At 42.8% G+C, this 13,339-nt stretch overlaps 1 protein-coding gene across 2 annotated transcripts in view; it reads right to left on the bottom strand.

Annotated features, from left to right (window-relative positions):
* LOC129861963 (transcription factor 12-like) overlaps positions 1-7,754 on the bottom strand; it is a 29,711-nt gene extending 21,957 nt beyond the window's left edge. For both annotated transcript variants that reach the window (XM_055933194.1, XM_055933195.1), the window contains exon 1: positions 7,473-7,754. In XM_055933194.1, coding sequence (XP_055789169.1) covers positions 7,473-7,547 — 75 coding nt within the window. In that variant the 5' untranslated portion in view covers positions 7,548-7,754. The remainder of the gene's footprint in view (positions 1-7,472) is intronic.
* Between the last annotated feature and the right edge of the window lie 5,585 nt (positions 7,755-13,339).

The following is a 13,339-nucleotide window of genomic DNA, read 5'->3' as shown; positions in this document are numbered from 1 at the left end:
AATACAGTACACTACAGTATAATACAGTACACTACAGTGTAATACAGTATAATACAGTACAATATAGTACACCACAGTATAATACAGTACACTACAGTATACTACAGTACAGTACACTACAGTACACTACAGTATAATACAGTACACTACAGAATAATACAGTACACTACAGTACACTACAGTATAATACAGTACACTACAGTATAATGCAGTACACTACAGTATAATACAGTACACTACAGTACACTACAGTATAATACAGTACACTACAGTATAATGCAGTATAATACAGTATAATACAGTACACTACAGTATAATACAGTATAATACAGTACACTACAGTATACTACAAAGGTCTAAATAAAACCAAGCGGTGTGCTGAAAGGAGCAGACTCAGAGCTATTGTGTTAATCCCTAAACTGGGTGATCCATGCACCTCCTCATCCGGATTAAGGGAACAGCATTCCCTCCCCATCACCGCCTGCCCTGGAGGGAGGGAGGGAGGGAGGGAGGGAGAGAGGGTGAGAGAGAGAGAGAGAATTCCCTGCTGCACTAATCGTAATCAGGTTTAGGGCTAGTTTGGAAGATTGGGATAGAAAGAATTTCATTTGGAAAAAGCTGCAGAATAACATGGGATAAATCCTCTTCAGACAGCAGGATCACACCACAGGACCACACCACAGGACCACACCACCGGATCACACCACAGGATCACACCACAGGACCACACCACAGGACCACACCACAGGACCACACCACCGGATCACACCACCGGATCACACCACAGGACCACACCACAGGACCACACCACCGGACCACACCACAGGACCACACCACCGGACCACACCACAGGACCACACCACCGGACCACACCACCGGACCACACCACAGGACCACACCACCGGATCACACCACAGGACCACACCACCGGATCACACCACCGGACCACACCACCGGACCACACCACAGGACAACACCACAGGATCACACCACAAGACCACACCACAGGACCACACCACAAGACCACACCAAAGGACCACACCACAGGACCACACCACAGGACCACACCACCGGATCACACCACAGGACCACACCACAGGACCACACCACAGGACCACACCACCGGATCACACCACCGGACCACACCACCGGACCACACCACAGGACCACACCACAGGACCACACCACAGGATCACACCACAGGATCACACCACCGGATTACACCACAAGACCACACCACAGGATCACACCACAAGACCACACCACAGGATCACACCACCGGATTACACCACAAGACCACACCACAGGATCACACCACAAGACCACACCACAGGATCACACCACAAGACCACACCACCGGATTACACCACAGGACCACACCACAGGACCACACCACCGGATTACACCACAGGACCACACCACAGGACCACACCACAAGACCACACCACCGGATTACACCACAGGACCACACCACAGGATCACACCACAGGACCACACCACCGGATTACACCACAGGACCACACCACCGGATCACACCACAGGACCACACCACCGGATTACACCACAGGACCACACCACCGGATCACACCACAGGACCACACCACAGGACCACACCACCGGACCACACCACAGGACCACACCACCGGACCACACCACAGGACCACACCACAGGACCACACCACCGGACCACACCACAGGACCACACCACCGGATCACACCACAAGACCACACCACAGGACCACACCACCGGATCACACCACAGGACCACACCACCGGATCACACCACAGGACCACACCACAGGACCACACCACCGGACCACACCACCGGACCACACCACAGGACCACACCACCGGACCACACCACCGGATTACACCACAGGAACACACCACCGGACCACACCACCGGACCACACCACAGGACCACACCACAGGACCACACCACAGGACCACACCACCGAATCACACCACAGGACCACACCACAGGACCACACCACCGGACCACACCACAGGACCACACCACAGGACCACACCACCGGACCACACCACAGGACCACACCACAGGACCACACCACCGGACCACACCACAGGACCACACCACCGGACCACACCACCGGACCACACCACCGGACCACACCACAGGACCACACCACCGGACCACACCACAGGACCACAGTTGTAATAGGGTATGAGACTATTGTCTCACCTAGAAAATAACTAAATGTTGAAACAGTGACAGTTTTCTATTTTATTACAATAAAAAATGAAAATGAACTATTGTATCATCGAATGAGGTTTTACAAATGAAACACCTACCCACACTGAGAGGTCTGTGCTGCACCTGCACCCCCCCCCCCCCCCCATCTCTTTGATCTGATTCAGGAAATGAAAATCAACCTCCCTGAGGAACATCAATGGGGTGTCAGTTACCCCGACAACAGGCACTGTTACCCCGGTGACAAACGCCTGTAAAGCAGACCAGCTCTCTATTTAAAGACCCTCTTGAGCATGCTCACACACACACGCACGCACACACACACACACACACACACACACACACACACACACACACACACACACACACACACACACACACACACACAACCCCCTCCCCTCACCACACACACACACACAAACCCCCCCACACAGCTCTAGCCGTGTCTGGCACAAGTTCCATGGTGATAGTGGGACCAGGCCAACCACAGGAGCCCCTGCTGTCACTAGCCCTGTCTGAGTCTCCGTGGGTAGCATATGGTGCAGGATAATGCCAATTGTCCTCCTTACCATGGGACGGAGCAGGCGACCCGTTAATAACACACACACACACACACACACACACACACACACACACACACACACACACACACACACACACACACACACACACACACACACACACACTACGGGACGTAGCAGGCGACCCGTTAATAATGGTCACACCCCCGCCCCAGCACACCCCCCCCTGGCCCCCAATAACAACCCCCGAACACACAGCCTGGCACACACACACACACACACACACACACACACACACACACACACACACACACACACACACACACACACACACACACACACACACATGAACCGTCGCCATGACATTTTCTTTTAGTAGCGCATTGATTTATAAACCATCAGTCATGGCATCACAAATGATGGGAGACTTTTCACCATGTGTGAAGAACATAACTACAGGAAGATAGAGATGTAATATATTGCACTTTAACATTTTCCACATGTCCTCACAGTTGTGATACATTAGCACCTCTGATAGCAACAAAAATTTGACTGATAGCATCTCTGATAGCAACAACAATTTGACTGATAGCATCTCTGATAGCAACAAAAATTTGACTGATAGCATCTCTGATAGCAACAAAAACTTTACTGACAGCATCGCTGATAGCAACAAAAACTTAAATGAAGAAATGAAAGAAGACAAGACCCCATTTTGCACTCAAAAATGTATACTAGACCTTACAGTGAAATGCTTACTCACGAGCCCCCAACCAACAATGCAGTTTAAAAAAATATGCATGACAATAAGAAAAAAAAGTAACAAGTAATTAAAGAGCAGCAGTAAAATAAAAATAGCAAGACTATATATGGGGGGTACCGGTACAGAGTCAACGTGTGGGGGCACCGGTTAGTTTAAGTAATATGTACATGTAGGTAGAGTTATTAAAGTGACAATGCATCGATGATAACAACAGGGAGTAGCATCGGTGTAAATGTGGGGGGGGGGGGGCAATGCAAATAGTTTGGGGAGCCATTTGATTAGATGTTCAGGAGTCTTATGGCTTGGGGGTAGAAACTGTTTAGAAACCTCTTGGACCTAGACTTGGCACTCCGGTACCGCTTGCCGTGCGGTAGCAGAGAGAACAGTCTTTGACTAGGGTGGCTGAAGTCTTTGACCATTTTTAGGGCCTTCCACTGACACCGCCTGGTATAGAGGTCCTGGATGGCAGGAAGCTTGGCCCCAGTGATATACTGGGCCGTTCGCACTACCCTCTGCAGTGCCTTGTGGTCGGAGGCCGAGCAGTTGCCATACCGGGCAGTGATGCAACCAGTCAGGATGCTCTTGATGGTGCAGCTGTAGAACCTTTTGAAGGTCTGAGGACCCATGCCAAATCTTTTCAGTCTCCTGAGGGGGAATAGGTTTTGTCGTACACTCTTCACCACTGTCTGGTTCTAGTTAGTTACTCTCTAACGTCTGGTTCTAGTTAGTTACTCTCTAACGTCTGGTTCTAGTTAGTTACTCTCTAACGTCTGGTTCTAGCTAGTTACTCTCTAACGTCTGGTTCAGGTTAGTTGCTCTCTAACGTCTGGTTCTAGTTAGTTGCTCTCTAACGTCTGGTTCTAGTTAGTTACTCTCTAACGTCTGGTTCTAGTTAGTTACTCTCTAACGTCTGGTTCAGGTTAGTTACTCTCTAACGTCTGGTTCTAGTTAACGTCTGGTTCTAGTTAGTTACTCTCTAACGTCTGGTTCTAGTTAGTTAGTCTCTAACGTCTGGTTCTAGTTAGTTACTCTCTAACGTCTGGTTTCTAGTTAGTTAGTCTCTAACGTCTGGTTCTAGTTAGTTACTCTCTAACGTCTGGTTCAGGTTAGTTGCTCTCTAACGTCTGGTTCTAGTTAGTTGCTCTCTAACGTCTGGTTCTAGTTAGTTACTCTCTAACGTCTGGTTCTAGTTAGTTACTCTCTAACGTCTGGTTCAGGTTAGTTACTCTCTAACGTCTGGTTCTAGTTAACGTCTGGTTTCTAGTTAGTTACTCTCTAACGTCTGGTTCTAGTTAGTTACTCTCTAACGTCTGGTTCAGGTTAGTTACTCTCTAACGTCTGGTTTCTAGTTAGTTAGTCTCTAACGTCTGGTTTCTAGTTAGTTAGTCTCTAACGTCTGGTTCTAGATAGTTAGTCTCTAACGTCTGGTTTCTAGTTAGTTACTCTCTAACGTCTGGTTCTAGTTAACGTCTGGTTCTAGTTAGTTACTCTCTAACGTCTGGTTCTAGTTAGTTACTCTCTAACGTCTGGTTCAGGTTAGTTACTCTCTAACGTCTGGTTTCTAGTTAGTTAGTCTCTAACGTCTGGTTCTAGTTAGTTACTCTCTAACGTCTGGTTCTAGTTAGTTAGTCTCTAACGTCTGGTTCAGGTTAGTTACTCTCTAACGTCTGGTTCAGGTTAGTTACTCTCTAACGTCTGGTTTCTAGTTAGTTAGTCTCTAACGTCTGGTTCTAGTTAGTTACTCTCTAACGTCTGGTTTCTAGTTAGTTACTCTCTAACGTCTGGTTCTAGTTAGTTACTCTCTAACGTCTGGTTCAGGTTAGTTAGTCTCTAACGTCTGGTTCAGGTTAGTTACTCTCTAACGTCTGGTTTCTAGTTAGTTACTCTCTAACGTCTGGTTCTAGTTAACGTCTGGTTTCTAGTTAGTTACTCTCTAACGTCTGGTTCAGGTTAGTTACTGTCTAAAGTCTGGTTCAGGTTAGTTACTCTCTAACGTCTGGTTTAGGTTAGTTAGTCTCTAACGTCTGGTTCTAGTTAGTTGCTCTCTAACGTCTGGTTTCTAGTTAGTTACTCTCTAACGTCTGGTTCAGGTTAGTTACTCTCTAACGTCTGGTTCTAGTTAGTTACTCTCTAACGTCTGGTTTCTAGTTAGTTAGTCTCTAACGTCTGGTTCTAGTTAGTTACTCTCTAACGTCTGGTTCTAGTTAGTTACTCTCTCCCGTCTGGTTCAGGTTAGTTACTCTCTCACGTCTGGTTTCTAGTTAGTTGGTCTCTAACGTCTGGTTTCTAGTTAGTTAGTCTCTAACGTCTGGTTCTAGTTAGTTACTCTCTAACGTCTGGTTCTAGTTAGTTACTCTCTAACGTCTGGTTCAGGTTAGTTACTCTCTAACGTCTGGTTCTAGTTAGTTACTCTCTAACGTCTTATTCTAGTTAGTTACTCTCCCAGAGATTAAAGCAGTCCCTATGGACAGTATAGGGACCAGTGCTTAAACAGACCACGGATAAATCAAATAGAGATCACAGCAATCTGCTTCACATCAGAGAAATGGTAGGCGGTAAATATAGACTAATACGTTATATGTTGTGTTCTGAAAGCTGAAAGAGGGACATTTGTACATTGACAATTGTTGATATGTTGCAAAACTCACCGATCATATAAATGGTCAATTACATTTCCAGAAGTTTTAAAGAACTACATAATACAATTGTAAAATTTAAGTGTAATTATGTGCTGCAAATGTCGTAATTTTCTATCACAATGAAACCACATTGATTCTGAACTTTGAATACGTTTACACCAACATCACTGACTGAACGGAACACTCAGTCCCAGTTCCAGTGCCATTGAACATTCACACATACATATCCCTTCCAGATACAGCCATAGCTGCATATACCTAGCCCCCATGACACATGTTCACTGCAATGACCTTTGGTGAGAGGTATATGAAAGGGTCTGTTCTTCTAATGGTATAATCTGTGTTGGACTCCCTGTAGTGATGAATGATATAGAATGTTGGGACTCCCTGTTGTGATGATGATATAGAATGTTGGACTCCCTGTTGTGATGAATGATATAGAATGTTAGACTCCCTGTTGTGATGAATGATATAGAATGTTAGACTCCCTGTAGTGATGAATGATATAGAATGTTGGGACTCCCTGTTGTGATGATGATATAGAATGTTGGGACTCCCTGTTGTGATGAATGATATAGAATGTTGGACTCCCTGTTGTGATGAATGATATAGAATGTTGGGACTCCCTGTTGTGATGAATGATATAGAATGCTGCACTCCCTGTAGTGATGAATGATATAGAATGTTAGACTCCCTGTTGTGATGAATGATGTAGAATGTTAGACTCCCTGTAGTGATGAATGATATAGAATGTTGGACTCCCTGTTGTGATGAATGGCAGTTATATTGAAACGGATGAGACACCTGCAACGCTAGTGAATAGAGTAGGCTTACTTTGAGGTGTCAATTCTGTACTATACCAGAACATATTATTACACTATAGTAGTGATAGTGATATTGTCTGACAGTATTATCCCTGCCTTATTAGTATATGAGGATAATGTTAATAACAAGTGATAGACACAAATGACAAATGTTGGACAAACTGAGAAAATAGAGGATGAAGTGTTATAATGTTTTATATACTTAATAATGTGTTACTTCGTCAATAGTAGAATATAACAGAGAAATACACACTATGCACCCTTTCAGTGGCGGCAGGTAGTCTAGTGGTTAGAGCGTTGGACTAGTAACTGAAAGGTTGCTAGATCGAATCCCTGCGCTGACGAGGTACAAATCTGTCGTTCTGCCCCCTGAACAAGGCAGTTAACCCACTGTTCCTAGGCTGTCATTGTAAATAACAATTTGTTCTTAACTGACTTGCCTAGTTAAATAAAGGTTAAATAAACATTTTTAAAAAGTAAAAACAATTCTAAATAGATAATAAACACACTCACCGATTTGACATTATAGCAATACAGCAGGTTATTGCTGGTGGTCCCTGTAGAGACGGGATAAGAAGCGCAGTACATCACGCTGTTTAGTTTCAGTTTCAGGTCAACAGCCCAGTAGTTTCAGCAGTGTGTCCGTAAGTCCTGTAGTATAGACTCCAGTAGTCAGTAGTGTCTCAGTATAGCCCTGTCAGTCCACGGCTCCTGTCTCTGTTCATATGCTCTATAGTCCTCGCACACTACCTCTCTTTACCCTAACCCTGCAGCTCACCCGGCTTACTCTGTCACAGACAATTTATGCAAAAGAGGGCTGGTCCATTCAACGGATTGGTGAGGGGGTGGTTTAAGGAGGGATAGGGGAGGTTCTAATTTAAACTACCTACGTATCTAGAATGATGTTGGTTTACTACTAGGAACGTTTAACTGAAATCTAATACAGTGTTGATTTGGCTGTAATCTAATACAGTGTTGATTTGGCTGTAATCTAATATAGTGTTGATTTGGCTGTAATCTAATACAGTGTTGATTTGGCTGTAATCTAATACAGTGTTGTTTTGGCTGTAATCTAATATAGTGTTGTTTTGGCTGTAATCTAATATAGTGTTGTTTTGGCTGTAATCTAATACAGTGTTGATTTGGCTGTAATCTAATACAGTGCTGATTTGGCTGTAATCTAATACAGTGTTGTTTTGGCTGTAATCTAATACAGTGTTATTTTGGCTGTAATCTAATACAGTGTTGATTTGGCTGTAATCTAATACAGTGTTGATTTAGCAGACTATTATATAATAGGATTTCTTTCAAACAGTAGGAGATGGAGTTTTTAAAAACATATTTTAAGAAACAGAAGAGGGACTTTGGGTAACAATTTACTGAAAGCATGCAGGTATAATGCTTATATCTTTCCCCCCCCCCCCCCCCCCCCCCAAACACACCCAGATCCAAGGCAACCGACAACAACAAAAATCGACTATACACGAATATAGTCTACCACCACGGCACAACCATTGCATTCCAATCAATATTACCGCAGTAAACTGATCACATTCAAATCCTTGAAAACAACAACTGAATATACAGAAAAAAAAGAAAAAAAAATAGAACAGAACAAAACAGAATGGAATAAACAGAGGATAATTTCAATCACTTCCTGGATGTGGACACTCTGACCTTTCTCAAAATCAAGGTTAGTCTCCAACTACTGAGGTAATAGTTCCGAGTAAACATTAGAGTCTTCCCTTCTCTCCCTCCCCTGACTGTCTGACCCATATCCCCAAAGCAGACCTGACCTGACCTGGGCTTCTTAACTTCTAGGCACGTGTGACTGGGTAGGTTCCACCCGGGAGACGCTGGGGGCTGCCTGGAGTAAGGTTATTTATAAAGTCGCTGTCTGGGTCAGGTGCTAAAGCACTGAGTAAACGCCACACAACAAAGTGGTTTTTCCTGTGATCTCTAATCCGTTTTTGGCTCTTACCCACTGACCACAGACTGTCAGCTCAACGTCTAGTTTTAGTTAACATTTCATTGAGTTGTCAACTAATGTGAATTCATTGTGAAATCAGCAATAATGTTAACATTTTAATTTAGGTTCAAAGTTGGGTGGAAAAAGACAACAATTCCTGAAATGTCTTTACGTCGACGACTTTTTATGTTAATGACTTTTTTGTAAATCCAATCAATTTTTCACATTGAATGTCATCACATCAACACCAAAAAAATGTTGAAATGACGTGGAAACTATGTTGATTCATCCAATTTGTGCCCAGTGGGTACTGTCTGCATGTTAGCCTGGGCTGGCAGGCAGGTTGACTTACTGAAGAGGAAAAGGAGGAGGAAGAGGAGAGGGAGGGGGAGGAGGAAGAGGGGGAATAGGAGGAGGAGGAGGAGGAGGAGGAAGGTGTCTCCTCTGTAACACTGACCTAATAGAAGAGCCTAAGAGGAGGGAGAGGAAGACGAGGAGGAGGAAGGAGCCTAAGAGGCTCTCTGACCTGTCCCGACCTGTCCTGTCATGACCTGTCCTGCGCGCTAACCACCAAAGCTTGGTTTGGCTCCCACTCAGCTTATACTTACCTGCACAAGCACAGCCCGTAGCCACATAGCAGGCTATTATTACTGTAATGCCCATTTAACATGTAGTTTAGAAGTAAATACCTGGGCATATTTGTACTGTCATATATAAAGACAACATCACTTGTGATATAAAGTGTTAACAACTACATACTACCAACTACCAACTACATACTACCAACTACATACTACCAACTACATACTACCAACTACATACTACTAACTACATACTACCAACTACATACTACCAACTACCAACTACATACTACCAACTACATACTACCAACTACATACTACTAACTACATACTACCAACTACATACTACCAACTACATACTACCAACTACATACTACCAACTACATACTACCAACTACATACTACCAACTACATACTACCAACAACATACTACCAACTACATACTACTAACTACATACTACCAACTACATACTACATACTACTAACTACATACTACCAACTACATACTACCAACTACATACTACCAACTACATACTACCAACTACATACTACCAACTACATACTACTAACTACATACTACCAACTACATACTACTAACTACATACTACCAACTACATACTACATACTACTAACTACATACTACCAACTACATACTACCAACTACATACTACCAACTACATACTACCAACTACATACTACCAACTACATACTACTAACTACATACTACCAACTACATACTACCAACTACCAACTACATACTACCAACTACATACTACTAACTACATACTACTAACTACATACTACCAACTACCAACTACATACTACCAACTACATACTACCAACTACATACTACCAACTACATACTACATACTACTAACTACATACTACCAACTACATACTACCAACTACCAACTACATACTACCAACTACATACTACCAACTACATACTACCAACTACATACTACCAACTACATACTACCAACTACCAACTACATACTACCAACTACATACTACCAACTACATACTACCAACTACATACTACCAACTACCAACTACATACTACCAACTACATACTACCAACTACATACTACCAACTACATACTACCAACTACATACTACCAACTACATACTACCAACTACATACTACATACTACTAACTACATACTACCAACTACATACTACATACTACTAACTACATACTACTAACTACATACTACATACTACTAACTACATACTACTAACTACATACTACCAACTACATACTACATACTACTAACTACATACTACCAACTACATACTACATACTACTAACTACATACTACCAACTACATACTACCAACTACATACTACCAACAACATACTACTAACTACATACTACCAACTACATACTACCAACAACATACTACCAACAACATACTACTAACTACATACTACCAACTACATACTACTAACTACATACTACCAACTACATACTACATACTACTAACTACATACTACTAACTACATACTACCAACTACATACTACCAACTACATACTACATACTACTAACTACATACTACCAACTACATACTACATACTACTAACTACATACTACTAACTACATACTACTAACTACATACTACCAACTACATACTACATACTACTAACTACATACTACTAACTACATACTACTAACTACATACTACCAACTACATACTACATACTACTAACTACATACTACCAACTACATACTACCAACTACATACTACATACTACTAACTACATACTACATACTACTAACTACATACTACCAACTACATACTACATACTACTAACTACATACTACTAACTACATACTACATACTACTAACTACATACTACTAACTACATACTACTAACTACATACTACCAACTACATACTACATACTACTAACTACATACTACCAACTACATACTACCAACTACATACTACCAACTACATACTACCAACTACATACTACCAACAACATACTACCAACTACATACTACCAACTACATACTACCAACTACACACTACCAACTACCAACTACATACTACCAACTACATACTACCAACTACATACTACTAAATACATACTACATACTACTAACTACATACTACCAACTACATACTACCAACTACACACTACCAACTACCAACTACATACTACCAACTACATACTACCAACTACATACTACTAAATACATACTACATACTACCAACTACATACTACCAACTACATACTACCAACTACATACTACCAACTACATACTACCAACTACATACTACCAACAACATACTACTAACTACATACTACCAACTACATACTACCAACAACATACTACTAACTACATACTACTAACTACATACTACCAACTACATACTACCAACTACACACTACCAACTACCAACTACATACTACCAACTACATACTACCAACTACATACTACTAAATACATACTACATACTACCAACTACATACTACCAACTACATACTACCAACTACATACTACCAACTACATACTACTAACTACATACTACTAACTACATACTACCAACTACATACTACCAACTACATACTACTAAATACATACTACATACTACCAACTACATACTACCAACTACATACTACCAACTACATACTACCAATTACCAACTACATACTACCAACTACATACTAATAACTATGTACCACCAACTACATACTACCATGTGTATTTTACTAAGTATGTTATACATTAGAGAGGGACACTGTTTTAGTTGTCAGGACAAATTGTACATACATGTACATTACCAGTCAAAGGGTTGGACATACCTACTCATTCCAGGGTTTTTCTTTATTTTTGCTATTTTTTACATTGTAGATTAATAGTGAAGACATCAAAACTATGAAATGACACACATGGAATCACATAGTAACCACAAAAGTTTTAAACAAATCAAAACATATTTTATATGTGAGATTCTTCAAAGTAGCCACCCTTTGCCTTGATGACAGCTATTCACACTCTTGGCATTCTCTCAACCAGCTTCACCTGGAATGCTTTTCCTACAGTCTTGAAGGAGTTCCCACATATGCTGAGCACTTGTTGGCTGCTTTTCCTTCACTCAGGTCATCTGATGCAGCACACCATCACACCTCCTGTTTCCTAGGTCTCCTGTCTCCTGAGTCTCCGAAGTCACCTGTCTCCTGGGTCTCCTGTCTCCTGAGTCTCCTGTCTCCTGAGTCTCCTGTCTCCTGAGTCTCCTGTCTCCTGAATCTCCTGTCTCCTGAATCTCCTGTCTCCTGTCTCCTGTCTCTTGAGTCTCCTGAGTCTCGAGTCTCCTGAGTCTCCTGAGTCTCCTGTCTCCCGAGTCTCCTGGGTCTGCTGTCTCTTGAGTCTCCTGAGTCTCCTGTCTCCCGAGTCTCCTATCTCCTAGGTCTCCTATATCTTGCATCTCATGTCTCCTGAATTTCCTGTCTCCTGCATCTCATGTCTCCTGAGTCTCCTGTCTCTCGAGTCTCCTGTCTCCTGGGTATCTTGTCTCCTGAGTCTCCTGTCTCCTGAGTCTCCTGTCTCCTAGGTCTCCTGTCTCCTGAGTCTCCTGTCTCTTGAGTCGCCTGTCTCCTTGGTCTCCTGTCCCTGAGTCTCCTGGGTGTGCTGTCTCCTGAGTCTCCTGTCTCCTAGGTCTACTGTCTCCTGAGTCTCCTGAGTCTCCTGTCTCCTAGGTCTCCTGTCTCCTGAGTCTCCTGTCTCCTAGGTCTCCTGTCTCCTGAGTCTACTGTCTCCTAGGTCTCCTGTCTCCTGAGTCTCCTGTCTCCTGAATCTCCTGTCTCCTGAGTCTCCCGTC

This window comes from Salvelinus fontinalis, chromosome 9 (assembly GCF_029448725.1).
Source record: "Salvelinus fontinalis isolate EN_2023a chromosome 9, ASM2944872v1, whole genome shotgun sequence".
In the NCBI taxonomy this organism is placed as follows: domain Eukaryota; kingdom Metazoa; phylum Chordata; class Actinopteri; order Salmoniformes; family Salmonidae; genus Salvelinus; species Salvelinus fontinalis.
The sequence above is the reverse complement of the archived record's forward strand: the minus strand, read 5'-3'. Positions and strand labels throughout refer to the sequence as shown.